Genomic DNA, 22,134 nt, shown 5'->3' with positions numbered 1-22,134 from the left:
TCAGCCTGACATGGCTCCTCTCCAGCTCTGTTGATGCTGGTCTTCTCTAGCTGTTGCACTGGCTCGATATAAAATGAGAGTTTGGAGTCTAGGTCACATCCACTGCAGTGTGTGCAGTTTAGAATAACTCAAGGGCTTCCTCCACTTTCAGAATTAGAAGAGTTTTGTTCCTGCATTGGAGCTTGATTGCATTTTACTAAATGTAATCCAGTAAAAATCAATGTGAAACATGATTGGTAGCCCATTTTACAGTGAAAAAAGATAGTCAGTAAATAAAAGTAAAGTATTCAAATTTTGGGTATGTGCACAATAATTCTGTTATGATTTACTCAACCTCATGTTGTTCCAATTGGCTGACTTTCTTCCGTGGAGCACAAAAGCAGATTTATTGTATTACAGCCTCAGTCACCTTTGACTTTCATTGTATGACAAAAAAGATGCAATGAAAGTGACTGGGGACTGATGCTGTCACTCCCTAACATTCAGCCGAACAGTTTCTTTTGTTTTCCAAAGATGAAAACAAGTCCAGTGGATTTGAAACAACATGTAGGTTTACAATTCAACCGTGATCAATCCCTTTTAAAATATAAATTGGGTCAATTTTGGATTTCATGTTGACTTCAATCAAATTATGCCTTCTGGTTTTATTTTGTAGCCCACCAGCAGGGGACAACAAGTCAGGTTCCAGTACTTTGCCCCCTATCAAATCCAAGACCAACTTCATTGAAGCAGATAGGTACTTCCTGCCATTTGAGTTGGCCTGTCAGTCCAAATGTCCACGCATAGTCATCACCTCTCTAGATTGTTTACAGGTCAGTACCTTACCACCCGGTCATGTCAATGTGCTTCATTTGTGATTTTTAAAAAAATGTCCCCCCCATCTAATGTGCCATGTTTAATCATTTGTAGAAACTCATAGCATATGGCCACCTGACGGGGAGCGCCCCAGATAACACCATCCCAGGAAAGAAGCTCATTGACAGGATCATAGAGACTATATGTGGCTGTTTCCAGGGACCGCAGACGGATGAAGGCGTCCAGTTGCAGATTATAAAGGTCAAATATTCTTTATTTTGTTTTGGTTTTAAATCCAGAGATAACCCTGAGAACTATATTTGCTTTAGGATATTGGGGTAAAGATGGCACAGGATTGCCAGTGTCACCATAAAGAAGTATAGCTATAGTCATTTTTCTCTCAGACTATCCTTGTTGTCTTCCATTATTATTAGCTTTTATATCAATATTTTTATATAAGCTTTTGTGGGATTTCAGAAATATGAAATTCAACAATTAGTTTTCTACTGTTATGAAAAATTTTCTTCTGAAAAGATCAAAATATTTTATTTTATGTATTTGAAAATGACTTTCAAGTTCACATTTCAAGCTGCACAATTTATCAGAAATGCATAACCTGGGAATTGAACAAAGTGCCATGCTCTTCCAGAGCAAGAACTGATAAATAATAAAATTATTTAAATGCAGTGTTTGTTTATGAAAGGAGGTATTTTAAGATGTTTCAAACTGTAATTTGTGTGTTTTATCCAATGCAAATTAAATTGGTACATTTAATAATGAATTTATTGATCATATTAATCATTTATTGAATTAGATATTACATTTGAAATATTTATTTAAATCCCTTATTATCTTAAAATAGTCACTAGTCTTTTTGGTGTCCACATAAAAATAACAAAATATTAAATTAACCAATGTGTACAATGATAACGATAAACATTAAATGTACATTATATTTATTCAGAAAAACAGAAGGACATTTCTAGAGGAAAATAAATCATTGAAATACTATTCACTAAAACATAAAAAAAATAAAGCAAATAGCTAGATGTATATAGAGATATATATAATTTAGTTATTTCATAGTCCATCTGTTCTTTGTGTAGAACTGCCCTAACCTGTAATACTCCGTCCTGTCTGATTTCCATACCAACATTTGACTAAGCTATTGTTTTACAAATCTCATTTTGGCATGTGGCAGGGGAACAAGAGCTCTGAACTGAAATCTGCCTGAACACTTGCATATAGCCGCATGTCAAGTGCAATCTCTTTTGAGCTTGACAGGGACTCCAGCAGCTAAAGTAATAAATAATATTGCTCTTCATAATATATTGTGCGGATACATTCCTCATATTTATCGGACAGTCATTGCTTAATTTCTTTAGGGTTATTATTGTTTTGAACTGTATTTTATTTTTAATTAGAATTTTAACTAAAGTCACTCTGTGTTATATTTTTTTTTCCAGTTTTTCTTTGTTTAAGATTAGTTGTAGTTTTTCAGTACATTATGTTTTTATTTTAATTTTTGTATTTTGGGGCTGCCAAAATGAATGCGTTAACTGATATATTTTAATAACTGTATGTCCAAAATCACTACTTCATGTTTAATGAGGGTGGGCTGTAAAGGTCAGTTTTATTTATATTTTTTAGTTCGTTTTTTTTATTCATAATACATTTTAGTTCCAGTCTTATCTATTTTTCTAGGTCTTTTTTATTTCATAAAGCTAACAACTAGTTTTAATTTTATTTGTCTCTCTCTGCAATGACATTTGTGTTTATTTGTCCTTCCCTGGCCCTGACAGGCTTTGCTTACAGCCGTGACCTCCCAGCACATAGAGATCCATGAAGGTACAGTGCTGCAGGCAGTAAGAACATGCTACAACATCTATCTGGCCAGTAAGAACCTCATCAACCAGACCACAGCCAAAGCCACCCTCACCCAGATGCTCAATGTGATTTTCGCCCGCATGGAGAACCAAGCAGTGAGTGCCTTTGACACCTCTCCTCTGGTAATATGGGGAAATAACATGTCGATCTAACATCTTTTCTTTCTTTTTGGTTGATGCCTCTCCTCCTCCTCCTCCTCCTCCTCCTCCCCCCCTTCAAAACATAGCTTACAAATCACAAGATCAGTTGGTCTTTGGCATCCAGAAAGCGTGATCGTCAGGTAAAGAGTGACAGGACTGCCTTGAAATTGCTTGAACTGAAATTTCTCTGGTTTGTGTACATAAGCTTCATCAGTCACTCTCGTTCTCTTTGTTTCTCTCTTTGTCTCCGACCTTTCTCAGACATCTCGCTCCATTCTGCTTGCCTTGGCTTCACTGCTTTTTTTGCCTGCTGTCGTCCCTTCCACATCAAATGAGTTCCTTCCATCTGTCTTACCATGTTTATTTGTTGTGGAAGAATGTGATTATAACGGTTTTCTCTGCGCATTTGTGTTTGTATTTGTGTTGTTTAGATAGCTGCATGTGGATGAAGACAGCAAGGTGCAGATTAGATGTTTCACAAAGTGTTGGGGAAGCTACATTGAATGTCTTTTAATTTTCTAGTTTTAAGCTTCCCTTTTGATCAAGTAGTTAGCCACACTACAAGCTACAATTACCCCGTTTACACCTGGTATTAAGATGCGCCCAATCACTTTTGGTCAGGTGAGACAAATCACTGTTTACACCTGGTCACTTAAATGCATCTCCTGTGACCACTTGTGATCGGATTTGGAGGGGAGGGCCTCTGTTTCACGATGACATACATCAATCATTATGTCATTGTGTTACTGCCTGACATTAAAGTGCAACAAGCGGTTAAGGCTCTGGGTTACTGACCGAAAGGTCGGGGGTTCAAGCCCCAGCACCACCAAGATACCACTATTGGGCCCTTGAGCAAGGCCCTTGACCCTATCTGCTCCAGGGGCACTGTTTTATGGCTGACAATGCGCTCTGACCCCAGCTTAGTTGGGATATGCTAAAACAACTGCATTTCATTGGCTCTGTACCTGTACTCTGCACAATGACAATAAAGTTGAATCTTAATCTTAGTCTTAAAAGACAAAGAAAGCGAAAAAGGTGCACTGTTTCTCCCAGATGCATCTGAAATGTAATCTAAGCATAAACACAGCATTTCAAGCAGAATTGTCTGTTATTTTAGTGGATTGCCTGTATTAAACTGAGCTGCAGATGTTCGTGCTTCTCATAAGTGTCCCTGCATGTTGATATCAGACATACTGAAGAAGATCCATGAAGTTCTAATGCTTGTGTGTGTATACACAATTTTATTTTGATCAGACAGTTATTTCCTTTTAAAGCAGCTTGTAACTGACAAAGATTAAACTCCTTTTTTTTCTTTTTTTTTAACGCAGCAGTTGATTGACAGGTGATGGGTGGGGTTTCGCTGCTGCAGGGACACAAACAGGACAGATTAGCATTTACACCTCAAATGCGATGCGTTTTTGACCACATTTGTATGTTGTTTTTTTTAACCAATCACAAAATATTTTAGGCCCCGTTTAGACGTATTTAGCACTGATGTGATTGGATCTTAATACCAGGTGTAAATGGGGTGTAATAAGGAGCTAACACTCTTTTAATATCAAATCAATATATAATGCTTATTTATTTACAATCAGAGCAGTATTTATCTGGCACTAAAATAATGAAAATGAGAATTAAGATGACTGCATTAAATGGCTGAAACTAACAAAAACAATAGAAAAGTATTTAACACCATAATGTTGTCACCCCATTATGAATTGCCCCCATTTAATTATATATTTTTAATATTACCAAATATTTGTAATTTAATTATAAATGTATGAAATTGTATAATTCCATTTTGTACATTGCTGTAAAATAGACATCCAATATTATCTATGGTGTTTAAGCCCCGCCCTTTTAGGAGTGAAGCTGTCCGCTATATTAGCGGGTGCGTCTCTCATCTAGAAGCCCTCTACAACTTAGGCGTCGACATACTCGTCAGCGGGTGGGATCTTCACGGCAAAGATTACACACTCTGCTCCCCTGCAGTGCTCCGGCAATCATATTTCGAGTGAGCCAACGTGGCCGTTATCTCACTCCGCGGATGCGTGGCGGATCCACTCGGCTACACGATTCAGTTCATACTCTGGCCACCTCGCTCCCAGTTTGACATTAATGTTCCCTCCCAAAATCACTTGGTGGGGAAATGAATCATCACTTATCACACTTGAGGTATGCATGTTGAATGCTGTGAATGTCCTGTGTTGTCTGTGCCATGCTAATTATTTTCATCCCTTCCAAATTCACTGGGTGGGGAAATTAGTCATTACAAATCACTCTTTAGGTGTGTATATTGAATGCTGTCACCACCCTGTGTGGTCTGTGACATCCTGATTATTTCCTTCCTCATTACTAATCACACTTTGAGGCACGTATTGAAAACTCTGCATAACCGCTTCCTGGTAGTGAGCGGCACTCAGTCTCATCTAGCGTGCAAGCTGACACTCTGTTTTCCCGCTCCGCGGATGAGTGCTGGGCCCTCATGACAGTGTCCAACTGGGTTTTAAAGACATTCGGACGTGGCTGCATGATTCAGTTTGTACGCCGGCCACCTTGCTCCCAGTTTCATATTAATCTTCCCTACCGAATTCACCAAGTAGGGAAATGAATAATTACAAATCACACTTGAGGTGTTTATATTGAATGCTGTCACCGCCCTCTGTGGTCTGTGACATGCTAATTATTTCCTTCCTCCGGGACTGGTATGTTACTCAAATTGTAATTTCTGTGTATTGTGTTCAATATGAACATTCTCACAATAGAGCAAAGCACTCATTGCATGAGATGCACAGACATTCTGCTACACACTCCAATATGGAACGGCAAAAGGGTCATATTTAAAAAATGGTGACCTATTATCCACAGTCCCATTGAAAATGGGGTGTGATGGTGCAGTGTGCAGAAAATTCACAATCTCCTCGCAGAAAGCGCGATAGGGATTGTTTAGAACTGCAATGCTACACCCTCCAATATGGAATGCCAAAAGGGTCATATTTCACCAATGGTGTCCAGTCATCCCCAGTCCCATTATAAATAGGTTGTGATGATGCTTTGTGCAGAACATTCACAATCTCCACACAGAAAACGCGATAGAGATTGTTTAGAACTGTAATACCCTGTGTTCTGACCCTAGCTCCTCGCGACGTTCACGGAGTGTTTCAATGTGGCTCTTGTCCCATTGAAACCGAACGTCGTGCACATTCTGAATTACTTCGACGATTGGCTGTTCGTAGCCTTATCAGAGGCCCTATTGTGCAAGAATGAAATCTTTTTAAACAATGTTGGGTCTCATGGCTTCAGCTTCCGTCAACATACCGCTAAGTCTCTTACAAATGAGACCTCTTTAGTGCTGGCTCAAGCGTTGTGTGCCGTGGCACGCATCCAGCCTTTTACCATCAGGGCGTTATGCTTGGTCAGGTTTTCAAGTGGAAAATAGTGACCTCTAAAAAGTGCATATATCTGGCCTTGTAAGACATTGCTCCAAACTTTCCTTCCGTCAATTTGAAAAATCCAACCATCCAAAAATCTGACTTACCGACTCAGAGTTTTTTGAGGTGCGAGCGATGTGCTCTTTGTCCCTCAATCAGCAAATTCTGAGGAATGGTGTTTGCACGCCCGCTTATATCCCGGACAGCTTCGTGCCTTAAACATCAAACAACAATCTTAGAATTGCCGTTATTGTAGAAGGGTTTCAACTAGGTCGTCGGAAAAAGATTTTCCCATATGCGTTAGCATGATGCGATGTCTCGCTCCATTCATCTCAGGGAACTGAGGTTACATACGTATTCGAGATGCTATTTTGTATTTTGTGCATTTTTATGTAACATGCATTATGTAAGCTTGATTTGAAATGCATGTTCCAAGTTTATGTGTGGCTGTTTATTAGAAAACATTGCTTTTGTAACTTCACTTAAAACACGCCAAAACCACTTATAATTGTATGTTATAATTTCATAAATCCTTATGACTTGACATTATGCTGCTTTTGCGTGATGGCACTTATACAATACTATAACTAATATATATATTACATTACCACTTCTGTGGATAAAATTGAATGGTGATTGTGTTATAATGTATTATAATCTTTAAGGTATATCTATGAATAGGTTATGCATAAAAATATGCTGGGATAATGTCTCTGTTTGGACAGCGGTGCTACTGTCATGCTACTGATTTTTTTTTTTACTGTAGTTAGTTGCATTGCTATTTTTAGTTCTCACATAGTGTAATGTTGGCACAAGCAGACCCCACTGTCACACAGTTTTAGCAGTCTGGACATAGTGTGACACACGTTGCATAACTAATTATCTATAGAATATTGAAGATGAGTCTCTGTTTAACCAACACTGATCAGGCCATATCAGAACTCAGCTGGTATACACCTGAATTCAACGGAAAGCTATGGAGAAGAGAAATCTCCGTCCCTCATTCTTTATAAATGTGCATTAAATGATGCATTAAAGGTGCTTCCTGGTTGATTGATGAATGCAGTAAACTCAATATTTTGCTTGCTAAATGCACTCTAGGCGTGTTCAGTTGAGGAACAGAACTATAATGAGCTGGTTTGAATTTATATCAGCTGCCAGCTCTATCCGAATATAGTTGTCAATGAAAAATTTATTAATACAGTTTATATTTACGAACATTTAACTAGATGTTACAGCAGCAGTTGACCCTCCAATAAGCCCTACTGTAGAGGAATAGTTATCAAAAAATGTTCATGTTGTTCCAAACCCCTGTGATTTTCTGTCCTCCATGGAACACTAAAGGAGATGTTAGGTAGTGACAGTCTCAATTATATAGGTGGCTATCGACAACCAAGAATATAAGTCATATGTTAGGGCTCCAGACATGCGAATAAAATGGTTGCCAATGTGACCAAAAATAAACGATTGCGACAATCATTTAAAATCTATTCGGGATGTGTGCTTTCATATGCGGTTTCATCAGATATCATCTTGTGAGTTATTGAATACATCTTTATAGCACCAATGTGTCTCACGCCTCTTTTCACCTGTTCTGTTGATGATATGCGCTTACTGGCTGCATGATGTCTGATTCGTGAACAGATTACTTTTTTGAACCGGGTCTTCATAATGAATCAATCGACAAAAGCTTGTTTGAACTCAGGAGCTCAGGTTAGCAGTTTGAATTTGAATCACTTTCTCAGTGAATCAGCCATCAGTGTGTTCACAACTGGGAGCACAGACATTTCAAAATAGTTGTCCAATGTGTATTTCGGACTTGTTTATAATTAAAAGCTCTGTGTTATGTACCAAATCTTTGTTTTCCCCACAGGTGTGGTTATTATTGATTGGGAGTGGAGTGGCACAATAAACTGCATCTGAGATTTCGTTAAATTTGCACTGTTGTAGTCGGGCCCATCTAGTTACAGTAAAGAAAGACTAAGTTTTTTTTTGTGTCTACTAGTTGTGTATGAGTCCCTCAATGGTCCTAAGTATCAAAAGCTGGATCTATCTCTCTCTCTCTCTCTCTCTCTCTCTCTCTCTCTCTCTCTCTCTCTCTCTCTCACTCACTCATACACACACGTGTTGGTCTGCCTATCATTATGGGGACTTTCCATAGACATAATGATTTTTATACTCTACAAACTATAGATTATATCCCCTAAACCTAACCCTCACAAAAAACTTTCTGCATTTTTACATTTTCAATAAAATATTGTTTAATATGTTTTTAAGCTATTTAAATTATGGGGACACTACAAATATCCTCATAAACCACATTTATAGCATAATATCCTTGTAATTACCAGTTTGTTACCTAAAAAATTGGCCTCGTAAACCACATAAACATGCCCACACACAAATGGGTCTTCCAAATGGACAATGACCCCAAGCATACCCCCACATTTGTGGCAAATTGGCTTGAGGACATCAAAGTCAAGGCATTGGAGTGGCTATCACAAAGCCCTGACCTCAATCCAATGGAAAATTTGTGGGCAGAACTGAAAAAGCGTGTGCGAGCAAGGAGTCCTACAAACCTGACTTAATTTCACCAGTTCTATCTTCAGTAATGGGCCAACATTCCAGCAACTTATTGTGAGAAGCTTGTGGAAGGCTACCCAATTTAAACAATTTAAAGGCAATGCTACCAAATTCTAACAAAGTGTATGTAAACTTCTGACCCACTGGAAATGTGATGAAAGAAATAAAAGCTTAAATAAATAATTCTCTCTACTATTATTTTGACATTTCACATTCTTAAAATAGTGATCCTAACTGACCTAAGACAGGGAATGTTTTCTATGATTAAATGCCAGAAATTGTGAAAAACTGAGTTTAAATGTATTTGGTTAAGGTGTATGCAAACTTGTGAATTCAACTGTATATATATATATATATATTAAACAAACGATTAATGAGCTATAAGCTGTCTTTTCATTGGCTTTCTATCTTGTTTTTGAACAACAATCTGAATCGAGCAATTCTGTGATGTGGCAACTAAAACAGCTATTTGGCTCCTAAATGTTTAAGTTTAAGAGCCAATGGCTCCTTAGTCATTTTTCTTCTAGTCTGGAGCCCTGTATATACAGTATATGTTGCACTGACTTTGAACATCACACAACATGTGTCACTTGTTAGTTATGAGCTTTAAACTTCTACTTTAAACCACTTTTTTACTTTAGCAAGCATGTTTCACTTTTGCATAGTCCAGATATCATTCCAGGTGCATGTAGTCGAACCACCATCTGTCTCTATAAAAACATACAATATATTTTGTCTATATATATGTACTAAGATGCTACAAGATCCTGGTCTTGTGTTTCTTTTTTGTTTTACACTATTGAGAAATCACATGTATTTCTAAAAGCAATTGTTTGCCTCCCGTTCAGAGAAATGGATGTGAGTGAGCTTGGCTTTGGGCTCACAGTTACCTAGGGAAATAAGAGCGCATATAAAGCTTGTGAATGCCCTGATACAAGTGGCTTGACCTTGTATGTATGTGTGCCCCAGCTACAGGAGGCTAAACAGATGGAGAGAGAGAGGCAAAGGCAGCATTCGCCAGTCAGCCAGCAAGAGCCAGAGTCTCCTGGACAGCGGCACGCTGCTGATACGCCGGCCAAAAACCTGCCTGCAGAGGCCAACGGTGGACCGGGGCACCAGGGCAGCAAGGCTGAGCAGGGCTCTCTTCCCTATGAGAGTCCTGAGCCAGAGAACGGCACCGACTTCTGCCCTGCAGAGAACGAGCAGACCGAGGCTGACCAGGCTACTGCTGCTGCGCAAGGTAAAGAAAAGCACAGAGGTGTTCACCTAAAAAAACTAAAACAAACTGTCTTCATTAAATCACCCTAATGTTGTTACAAATATGCTTGATTTCTTTTCTGTTGCACAAAAGATATTTGTTTGCTTCTTTTGTTAATCACAGTCACCATTCACTTTCATTGTATCTTTTTTAAACACAGTGAAAGTAAATGGTGACTGAATCTGTCAGTCCCTAAAATTGTGGTGCTCAATGGACAAAAGCAGTCACATGGGTTTGGAACAACCCATATGGGGGATATGAAATGATAAGATCATTTTCATATTTGGGTGAACTATCCCTTTAAGAAGAGAGCATGTTTATGCACACAAAATTTCACCTTTATGGTTCTGTTTATGTTAATTATGCTTATTTCTCAAAATTACTCTAGATACCATTGTTGGAGAAGAACTTTGAAACTGTAGCTACCCAAGCCACAAAAAATACCTTGCAAAAAGATGCTAACTTCATTGGGACTATTTGAGGACTCAATATCTTAATTTCTTAACCCTCCTATGGTATTCAAAAATGGCACCTTCCTTTGGTATTCACTGTCATTTTTGACCAGAAGTTTTAGATGTGTAACCCTTTTTTTATGATGATAATGATAAAAAATATTCTTCCCTGAAGTAAGAAAAATGTAATTATGCATTTCTTTTGAGATTTTACGCTATTTTTATCTTATTTACATAACCATAATTTACATTATTTACTAACCTTACATTTCTAAATTGTACCATTAATTTGCATATACAAATAAGCAAACATTTGGAAAAAAAAATAAATACAACCCTGAACCTGCAATTCTAGAAGTTGAGATAAAGAAATGTGACATAAATTGGAGGCAGATTGCTGCCATCTGGTGAACAAAATATAAATAACATGTCATGTCATGCCAGTAATAGACAATAGATGGCTGTAGCCACCTACTGTGTAGAATGATGGAACATTTTTATATTTTATAACAAGATGTGCATTTGGATATATATTTAGACATTTTCAAAATATAATTTTTCCAAGTTTAGCATTTTTTTTATTTATGAAGTGTCAGTTTTTCCAGTTTATGTCATTATGCTTGTCAGAAGCATTTTTTACACGAATAATTTATTAAAAAGTAAATGCATAATAATGTCAAGAAAATAAACATCAAGAAAAAGAAATTAGAGTATAAAACAGAAGAATCAGAGTAAACATTTTCAAAACAGTTGTAATTTCAAAATTTCTATTGTAATATATGTTTTTTTTTTTTTTTTTTTTTTGCAAAGTGTGTGTGAGTGTGTCATATTGCTATCATCATATGGAAAAACACAGATGACTTGAAATGCCAACAATGACCATAAGATGTCTGTAGAGCTCCACGTATTGATGCCCTGGTTCTGTGTGTGTGTGTGTAGTGCATTGATTGTGTTATCTTCGAAAACCTTCATTTCTGAGTGTGTGTGTGTTTAGCATTGTGGCTGTTTTGGTTTTATTTGACAAATGTAAAAAAAAAAAAAGAAAAAAAAGTGTTTTGTGTTGAAGTCTCACCAGTTCATTATTTTGTGTGTGAGTGGGTGTGTATGTTTTGCACTGAGGACGTTTTAAAGTCTCACCCTGTAATTTTTTATTTTTTTCAAGACCTCATTTAAAAAATAAAATAAATAAATGTTGTATGTTCAAATGGCAAATGGAGGAAAGTCACCACGTCTTGTACTGCTCAGATAAAGGAAAGCATTTTTATTACATTTTAAACATGTAATAAAATGTAAAGATGCCTGTAGACAAATATTCTGTAGCTGGGTCCAAAACATAATTATAAACAGCATAGCTAGATATTTCACTACAAAACTGAATCATTTGTGCGAGATGATGTGGGAAAATGACTTTCCATTATTGCAAATGAAAGAACTAGAAGTGATATTATTAGTGATTATTGCCTCAATTTGCTCTCAGTTTTAAATATGACAATAAAAAGTGATATAGCGGATTGTCATACTGCATTGCTACTTGCTGGAAAAAGTAGCTCATTACCGGAAAATCTACTAATACATTCTTTCAAAAGCAGCAGAGCAACTGTCACGCTACTTTAAAATGTAGTTAAGTTAGTAGCATCACATTTCTGATTGCAAGTCATTATAAATTAATCATGTATTCTGGCATCTGCAGAGAACAAGGCATTCTCTGAAGATATGACACTATCGGAAAAGTGTGGTAATCAGTGTTTCTTAGTTCTGCATAAGTTTAATCATGCTGCTTTCCATCAACAGATCATTCAATAACGGGCAATAAGATATCCCCTCTTAATAACAGTTACATTGAGAAACTGATAAAGAGGGGATTGAATGTGACCGCATAGTAGTAGTGAAAATACACCTATTGGACATTGAATGAGTGATATGACAAAATTAGAAGCTTAAATTGTCTCTACCGTCATTTAAAGGTGCTGCCGAGCATGTTACGGAAGCCACTGAGGAAGAAGAAAGCCAGAACTATGAAGAAAAGGCCCAAGAGATTGTACAGAGCATTTTGCAAGAAGTCGTAAACACAGTGGCTGGAGGTAACTTGTGTTTTTGCTTTGAAATGCTTAAAATGCTTAGTTGGTCTCCAAACCTGACCAAGCTGACAAGTGCCCAAAAACTCTTTAAAACTTTTAAAATACACCAGCTTGACTAGCTTGGCCAGGCTGAGAGACCAGCTAACCACTCTAAGATTGATTAAATAATAGTTTAAGCAGGGTAGGCAGTTGCTGTTTGGTTTTGGTTCAGTTAGTTCAGGTACATTTTAAACCATGCCTGAACCCTGTTTATCCATGTTCAGATGTCAAGGAAAGCTGTGAAGGTGAAGCTGAGCCAGCTGAGGGCATTCCAATCTCACTGGAGGAGGAAGGAGGGCTGGGTAGCGACAGTGAAAACGTTCACGCCAATGGCATCCCTGGCACGCCTATCTCTGCAAGCTTCACTCCGTCCCTACCTGACGACAGACTGTCTGTCTCCTCCAATGACACTCAGGTAACAATTTTGACTTTTCAGAAAAGATACAAAACATTTTATAAAATAGTAACAAGGCAAGGTGTGTGTGGATTAGCTTATTTACAAATGTGTTGTTGTTCATTTTAGACTCTATTGTGTATCCAGAACTGACCCAAACTCAGATTTTTAGAAGAATATTTGAGCTCTGTAGGTCCGTACAATGCAAGTGAATGGTGACCAGAACTTTGAAGCTTCAAAAAGAATATAAAGACGGCATGAAAGTAATCTAAACAACTCCAGTAGTTAAATCCATGTATTCAGAAGTGATATAACAGATGTGGGTGAGAACCAGATGAATATTTACAAATACTTTATTACTATAAATCTCCACTTTCACTTGCACATTCTTCTTTTGTTTTTTGGTGATTCACATTCTTGGTGCATTACGCCACCTACTGGTAGTGGCTGGTCAAAAGTGATTTAAGAGATTTATAGTGAAAAAGGACTTAAATCTTGATCTGTTTTTAGTTTTTGGGTGAGCTATTCCTTTAATTTTGAATCGCATATATACAGTACCGGTGTATATATATATATATATATATACTTTATATATAATTTTTTACAGTTGAAACCCTAACAAACTTCTTTTTCTGAAATGAAGTGTGGCTTATATGTCCCTTTTTTGGAGCCACTGTGTATGCTTAAAAGAACATAATGGAAACGTTATGCAACTTGTTGCTTTATGGTTGCTTTATTATTTGTGCTGTACACAATGATTTATTGTCACCCCTAATTAAATTTGATTGTAATAAGAGAATAACATGATCTCTTTATCCCACAGGAATCCATTGCTACCACTGGGCCAGCACCAGGTGCAAAGTTCTCCCATATCCTTCAGAAAGATGCTTTCTTGGTGTTCCGCTCACTCTGCAAACTCTCCATGAAGCCGCTTTCAGATGGTCCCCCTGATCCAAAGTAACTACTGTTCTAACAAATCTATTAACCTTATACAAATGCAATTGTTTTCAAGCCTTCTTATTATGTCATTTCTTTCTAAATCTGTGGTGGATTCAGAAATGAATAGCTAGGCCTGTCACGATAATTACATTATCGACTTATCGAATGATATATGGACATGACGTTGATCATTTTTGCGTTTGTGTTTACATGCGTGTTTGTTTACATAAGAATGAATGTCAATGACATTTTAGCCAGTCGCGCTGCTTCTGTCCTCTCGTCAGCTCTCTGTGCCGGAGGTGGGGCTCAGGCAGCTCCACACATACACACACACAGCGGACAGCGACAGGTGAAGATTATGAGCTACTCGAGGCTAATAGGTGTTTTTCCTGATTACTGCATAATTCCAGCTCGAAAGTTTGGAAGAATAAGTCCAAATGGACTTCAAAGCTGCATTCCAGAGCTCCGGTATCACATGGGGTAACCTCCTCGTGGTCGCTATAAAGTGGTTCTCGTTCTCAGTGGGGCACGTGGTGTGTTGTGCTTGGATGCTGCAGAGAATAGCGTAAAGCCTCCACAGGTGCTACCTCTTCACGGTAACACGCTCAACAAGCCACGTGATAAGCTGCACGGATTGACCATCGCAGACTCGGAGGTAACTGAGATTCGTCTTTGCCACCCGGATTGAGGTGAGCCACTACGCCACCACAAGGATTTAGAGTGTATTGGGAATTGGGCATTCCAAATTGGAGAGAAAAGGGGAGAAATTCAAGAAAAAAAATGCAATGTTATTTGTGATTTAGTGTATGCCTGTATCACTTATTTAAAAAGACAAAAAAAAAAAATATCCTGCTGTTGAAAATAATCTAGTGTCTGAAATTCTGCGTTGGATTCTTAACATTGTCGTTGTATTAATTCCATAATCTGCAGTAATACAGGCAATCAGCAGCACTTGTTGAATTTGGTGTGAGTTTGCTTGGTGGACGCATTTTTCGACATGTGAATGTCATTGTACTGCGCCTGTGTTAAGCAAGCGTTGCGATAAAACTATCACACCTATTTATAAACAACAAAGCTATCAACGTTGGAAGCGCGTAATGTCTGAGTTATCCAAATTTGCAAAAATGCTTTTTGTATAGCGGCAGATCAGTGGCGATAATCTATGTGCATTTTTTTTATGCGCAGAGCCATAGAACCATAACAAACTGTTCTTAAACATAAAAACCTGTTCTTCATGAGAGACGTGGCATCAAGGCACCCTCAGCATTTGAGTCATTATTACTTTTTGTTGCTTTTTATTTTTTTTATTTAATAGGGCTGATTTGTGTTTATCTTTGCGAGACACTTTCAAAACAGTGGGTTTACTAACAGTTTACCTGCTAGCTATTGCATTCTTGTGATGTTAGATAGAACTACATAAAACAATATATATTTTATAAATTGTAGTACTCAATAATAAGACTCCAGTAAGTGGCAAATCGAAACGGTCGATTCAGCAGGATGGCTGATCAACAGAGGTGTGTGCAGAGAACATAGACTGCTGGTTATTTAACATTCTATTTTAACTTTATTAGTTTTGTATGATCATCTGCTTGATCCGGTCATAAAACACTGAGTGGGCCAAATATATTCCAAAAATATTCAAAAGAGATCTGCAATTACTCCGGTCAAATGTCAAAAAGCTCTGGCATTACTTCACCATCTTTATCTAGCATCATGGCATACGGTGAGAAAGCCACAGACCTTGCAATAATATATTTGACATGTTATATTCATGGGAGAAACTGTAAGATTAAAAATAAAAATATTATTGAAAAATGTGAAATGTAATTATTTGGTGCAGTATACTACAGCTATTAATTACAGTTTAGGCACAATTCAGGCCTAAAGCATAGCTGTGGGTGACGTGTATGTAGGAACCTTTTGTACAAGGAATGGAAAGCATATAAAACACAATCAAACACACATAATGACAAGATTGCAATATCTAGGGCTGATAACAAAAAAAAAAAAATGCTTTCTCTAAAATTGTACAAATGTACAAGTAATGTACTTTTTTTATCGAACGTGTCCCCAAATATCAACTTAAATCAGTGGTTTAAAGTCACCAATGTAGACACAGACACTTTGCAACATCCTGTTAATAAGGCAATTATTTATTTTCCTGGGCTCACAACTTTTCAATTAATTGCAAAGTGTCTTACAACTTCAATGACAAAAGTCAGATTATATATTATATATAAATACTTGACAGTTCTTTAGCTAATAACCTACCTTATACACAGTACTTGCATACATTAAATCAGCCCTGTTATTAGCAACAAATAAAGTAATAATGTCTAATATGCAGTGTCCCTAGATCAGTGTTTCCCAACCTTTTTTTCTGCCACAGCACACTTTTTACGACTAAAAAATTATATGGCACACCACTATCCCACATAGGCTAACCATCGTCAATATTTTTCCTTTTCAAGAACTTGTCCATGTTTTATGTCCATCTTAGCACTGTTTACACTTGTAATATGTTAGATCCTGGACTTCCTGTCAGGCAGACTTCAGGTGGTTAGAATAGGCAGCAACATCTCATCACTGACCCTCAACATTGGAGCCCCGCAGTGCTGTGTTCTCAGCCCACTCCTGTATTCCCTATACACACATGACTGTGTGGCAACACAGCTCCAGTGCCATCATTAAGTTTGCTGATGATACAATGGTGGTAGGTCTGATCACTGACAATGATGAAACACTCTGACGTGCTGGTGTCAAGAGCACAACCTCTGCCTCAACGTTAGTAAGAACAAGGAGCTTGTAGTGGACTTCAGGAGGAAAGACAGAGAACACAGCCCCATCACCATTAATTGAGCACCGGTGAAGAGAGTCAGCAGCTTCAAGGTCCTCTGTGTCCACATCACTGAGGAACTCACATGGTCCGTCCACACTGAGGCCGTTGTGAAGAAGGCTCACCAGTGTCTCTTCTTCCTGAGACGGCTGAGGAAGTTTGGAATGAACCAGCACATCCTCACACTGTTCTACACCAGCACTGTAGAGAGCATCCTGACTGGCAGCATCGCCGCCTGGTATGGCAATAGCACCGCCCACAACCGCAAAGCCTTGCAAAGGGTGGTGCAAACTGCCGGACACATCATCAGAGGTGAACTTCCCTCCCTCCAGGACATCTATAACAGGCGGTGTGAAAAAAGCTTGGAGGATCATCAGAGACTCCAGCTCCCGAGTCATGGCTGCTCTCACTGCTACCATCAGGCAGGCGGTATCGCAGCATCAGGACACGCACCAGCCGACTACATGACAGCTTCTTCCCCCAAGCAATCAGACTTTTGAACACTTAATCTCTCACAATCAATACATTAGCACTGCACTTTATTAATCCTACATCTCACACCGGACTGTCATAATTATATTCTCCACTATACAACTACAGTATATGTGTATGTATATATATTTTTTTTATATACTTTTTATTTTTTATTTCTATTGTACGTGCATTCTATATTGTGTGTATTGTCTACTGTACATTGTATATAATTATCGTGTTGTGTAAGTATGTGTACATTTGATATGTAAATTGTGTTGTGTAAGTATGTTGTTTATTGTAATTGGTATATGTCTCGTCACTGTCATGACTGTTGTGTTGCTCGGAACTGCACACAAGACTTTCACCTACTGTTGCACTTGTGTACATGGTTGTGTGACAATAAAGGGATTTCAATATTTGAAATTCGGGTGTGCAAAAAAAAAAATAAATCACATACAGTGCTTTAGACTATCTCATTGTCCGTCATATTGACGGACAGGGTCGTAAAAATGCCGTCATAATCTATTATTACCCGTCATTTTTATTTTCATATTTTAACGATAATAAGACCTTTTAATAGCTTTTATTTTCGTTCACATTTTCATTTTTAAAAACGCATTTACAGGACGAGCATACAGCAGATTATGCATTTTCTTTATTTATTTACATTAATTTTTTTATTTAATAACTAAAATGTCAGGTCGTACAGCCATCAAGTAAAAAGTAGTATCATATTTTCCTTACACCTGATAATTGTTTTTTTATTATTTAAATATATATATATATATATATATACACAAATATACACAAATATTTGTTAAGGTAATAGTAATTTACTGTTTATTAAATTACTGTTATATGCCAAGAATATTATGATTTTTTTTTGGTGGGTTGTTCCATCTGACATTTCATATTCTGTTGGTACATGCCAAATGTAGTTTCGAGATTTTTCCAGTGATGTAAGACATGTTTCTAGAGACATGTTAAGTGTAAAGGTGTGGGGTTGTTGAATAATCAACAGTTAATAATATTAATAGTTCACAGTTATGTTATTTGTCTATGACTCACATACAGAATTAAATAAAGCAGGTACTTTCTCAGGATTCGTTAGAATTTTAATGCATTTTGTTAACATTAAACAGCCAATTTTACTGATAATTTTAGAAAAACACAATAGGGAAAAAAATATTGAACTTTCTTTCTGGACAAGTAACTTTTTTCCCGCAGTTGGAGATGAAGAGGGGCCTTCCCGACTTAACATTTTTTAGACATTCCGATTCCAATGTCTCAATATTCTTAAGAATTAAAAGTTAATTGCTCTTTGAAAGGGTGTACTTGCATTATTATGCTATTATATTATAATTATATCAGTGGCATAAAATGGTCTTACAATTAATATTGTTTATCGCAATTATCTCTGGGAGAATATATCGTCCAACAAAAGTAGTTACGTGACAGGCCTATGAATGGCTTCTCCAATGCACAGTTTTAATTTCATTGTCTAATTGAGCTGGTCTTATTAAGTTTTGTGGCCTCTGTTGATATTCTAGTCTGAGAACTGTGGCTGTTTTTTTTTTTTTTTTGAGCAAGAGGGTTGATATTGGATCAGCCTCCAGTGTACAGTGGCTGAGTAGTAGTTGTTGTTGTTGTTGTTGGTGGTGGTACATTGTCCTTTAACAGGTGAATATATAACAGTTGGCCAAGAAATATGTTCCAATTGAATAGAAAGGGGATCATTCATTCTGATGTATCTTCAGGGTCAGTGAGGCAGGAAGCTGGTGTCAGTAGTATTGATCACACTTTGTCAAAGGACTAGGCCCAGTTGCCCCCAATATAGAGTCACATATGATCATGTGATTTTGATTTTATTTTTATTATAAATGTTTTTCTTTTGTGGTTTTGTTTTGATTTGCTTTGATTTTTCTTTTCTTTGTTTTAGTTATTTGTTTCGTTTGGTTCTGTTTTATTTCATTCTGTATGATGTTTTATTTTATTTATTTTTTTTGTTCCGTTTCATTTCGTTTTGGAATTTCTCTGTAATTAGATAATAGACAGTGTAATCACACATTTTTGGGATCTGAAGTATTTTTGGAGACTGCTTTTCGATAGTAGGGTAATTCATTCTGAAAAATCTGAAATGAAATATTTTGAGACAACAGGCTTTGTATGTGTTGTTTGAAAGGAAAGCTATGGTTGCAGTGACTCTGACAGCCCTGTGCTTTGCCTTTGTCTTGAACAATAATTTAAATTATATTTTGGTATTTATGGTTGAATAATTTTCTGGGTTATTGCACAGCCAGTGTTTAGTAACCTATTTTCAAGGCATCTGATTTACAGTCAGAAACCTACTTACATACTTACCGACTTACAATGATAGACTTGCAACAAGAAAGCCTACCAACAGCATTTTTCAGCACTGACATCACATTTCATAATGCTTTCTTAATACATTTCTGTCTTTGGGATGGATAATGATAAACAAAAGTTTAAAAAGACTGCAAACTTTTTTGCTGATAAAAATAAATACATTTGAACTGCTGTGCTTTCAGAATAGTATAACTGTACAGAATAAAAATGCTCAATAAAAAGTGCTCATGCTCCTTTTGCCAGAGGGTTAAAGCGAAAGTTTACAGTTTGCTCTAAAAGATTTCGTTTGACATTGACAATAGCATTGTTTTATAGAGTGAAGAATAAAAACAATATAATTACATCATGGTCTGTTTACCAAAGACATGATTCCTTTTCGGCAGATCCCATGAGCTGCGGTCCAAGGTCCTCTCTCTGCAGCTCCTCCTGTCCATTCTTCAGAACGCCGGGCCCATCTTCAAGACCAATGAGATGTTCATCAATGCCATCAAGCAGTACCTGTGCGTGGCACTGTCCAAAAATGGCGTCTCCTCTGTCCCCGAGGTGTTCGAGCTCTCCCTGTCCATCTTCCTCACCCTCCTGTCCAACTTTAAGACACATCTCAAGATGCAAATTGAGGTGCCTGAACTCATTCGCTCCCAAATAATAATTTATTTGTACATCTTACCCTGATGGTGTCAGTCTGTGGAGTGTGTAGCTGACAGTGTGGATTAATCTGAGCTGTGGTTTATGATGAAGGCTTCTACACAAATTCTGCCTCAGTCTGTCTGTGCGTGCATTTCTCAACCTCATTCCAGTGTGAGAGGATTTATTACACACAGTGTTGCATTGTAAGATTTCAATCAAGTCGCTCATCTTGTCAGCTCTTTATGTTGTTGTTATAACAACATTATTCACATAATACTGATACTTTGGTTGAGAATTATCAATTGTAGAAGCACCATATTATGGAGTTTTTTTGTGCTCTATTCTAACATGGCAAATATGGTTTTCCCACCCGAGAATCTAACTCAACTGTATTTCTTTCCCTTTGTCTCTCAGGTGTTTTTCAAAGAGATTTTTCTGTATATTCTTGAAACGTCCACAAGTTCATATGACCACAAGTGGATGGTCATTCAAACCCTCACCAGAATATGTGCTGGTATGCTTGTTTTCTTTTTCTTCTCACTTTTATAAAGCTTTAGGGGGTTTCTATGAACATTTACATGATATTTCTCTTCTCACAGATGCTCAGAGTGTGGTAGATATCTATGTAAATTATGATTGTGACCTGAATGCTGCTAATATTTTTGAGAGGCTGGTGAATGACCTCTCTAAGATTGCACAAGGGCGAGGAGGACATGAACTGGGTACATCCCCACTTCAGGTAAAACATTTTGTCAACACATGGTCCTAAAAGGGAAAGCTGACCCAAAATTGAAAATGTTCTTACCCTCATGTCATTCCAAAATGGCATGACTTTCTTTCTCCTATGGAACACAATACTGCTTTTTCCCATACAACTAAATTATACAGTGACCAGCGTGTGTAAAAGACAAAAAAAAGCACCATAAATGCAGTCCAAACGATCAGTGAAGTGAATGTTTGTAACTCTATTTACTTAAAATTTGTTATGTTCCTCACACAAAGCTATTAAATGGCTTCAGTAGACTTGAAATGTGGAGCATAGAGCAAATATAGAACATTTTACATTTAAAACAGAGTTAATGGTCCATTCTTATAATGTCCCTCAGGAGCTGACTCTAAGGAAGAAAGGACTGGAGTGTCTTGTGTCCATTCTCAAGTGTATGGTGGAGTGGAGCAAAGACCAATATGTCAACCCTAATTCCCAGACAAGTCTTGGTAAGCCAAACCTCTGCTGAAGAATCATAAATACTTGCTCCTCACCCAGTGCTTTTTTCACATACAGTATGAGCAGTTGTACAATAATATTCCAGGTTGTGGCTGTTCTCAGAGTGTATTTACGCAACCTTAACAGTAGCTTCCGGCTTGTGCAGAACCAAATGGATAAACAGTGGCTTACGAGGATAGCGCACTAGGAGTCTTTTGCCCCAAATAGGGGCAGGTAACGCAGTTCCTCGCGATTGCTATGCAGGCCTGAACACTGTTTGAACTGAACAGCTGGGAAAAGTATTTCCTTCCATTTGCCAGGCTAGAGACGCTGCACGGAGCTGAGGGGATTTTGGTCTTAGCAAGATTGGCTTCATGGTTTGGCGGAGTAGAGGGTCTAATGGCCCAATGGGAGCTCTTCTCTGTTGCCTCAAGCCCACATCAGGCTTGCAGTTATTTCAATTTCTAGAGTATCTACCTATTAGAAGCAACCGTCTTGTTATGGCAAGTATCATTACTATTATTTGCAAGGCTATTGGTCTAATTTTAGCTTCTCAGATATTAAACTGGCAAAAGATCCCATAGACATACAGTTGAAGTCAGAAGTTTACGTACACTTAGGTTGAAG

The 22,134-nt window shown here is 37.5% G+C and overlaps 1 protein-coding gene across 3 annotated transcripts in view; it reads left to right on the top strand.

The window, feature by feature from the left end:
• The window catches only part of LOC127635084 (brefeldin A-inhibited guanine nucleotide-exchange protein 1-like), an 84,874-nt gene that overhangs the window by 27,595 nt on the left and 35,145 nt on the right, over nucleotides 1-22,134 (top strand). For 2 of the 3 annotated variants that reach the window (XM_052114862.1, XM_052114861.1), the window contains exons 3-14: nucleotides 656-812; nucleotides 910-1,056; nucleotides 2,598-2,777; nucleotides 2,909-2,962; nucleotides 9,806-10,076; nucleotides 12,511-12,627; nucleotides 12,888-13,078; nucleotides 13,881-14,014; nucleotides 20,060-20,294; nucleotides 20,718-20,817; nucleotides 20,903-21,042; nucleotides 21,410-21,518. In XM_052114862.1, coding sequence (XP_051970822.1) covers nucleotides 656-812; nucleotides 910-1,056; nucleotides 2,598-2,777; nucleotides 2,909-2,962; nucleotides 9,806-10,076; nucleotides 12,511-12,627; nucleotides 12,888-13,078; nucleotides 13,881-14,014; nucleotides 20,060-20,294; nucleotides 20,718-20,817; nucleotides 20,903-21,042; nucleotides 21,410-21,518 — 1,835 coding nt within the window. The remainder of the gene's footprint in view (nucleotides 1-655; nucleotides 813-909; nucleotides 1,057-2,597; nucleotides 2,778-2,908; nucleotides 2,963-9,805; nucleotides 10,077-12,510; nucleotides 12,628-12,887; nucleotides 13,079-13,880; nucleotides 14,015-20,059; nucleotides 20,295-20,717; nucleotides 20,818-20,902; nucleotides 21,043-21,409; nucleotides 21,519-22,134) is intronic. The other variant, XM_052114863.1, reaches the window with a different exon arrangement.

This window comes from Xyrauchen texanus, chromosome 42 (genome assembly GCF_025860055.1).
Source record: "Xyrauchen texanus isolate HMW12.3.18 chromosome 42, RBS_HiC_50CHRs, whole genome shotgun sequence".
Taxonomy (NCBI): Eukaryota; Metazoa; Chordata; class Actinopteri; order Cypriniformes; family Catostomidae; genus Xyrauchen; species Xyrauchen texanus.
The sequence above is the reverse complement of the archived record's forward strand: the minus strand, read 5'-3'. Positions and strand labels throughout refer to the sequence as shown.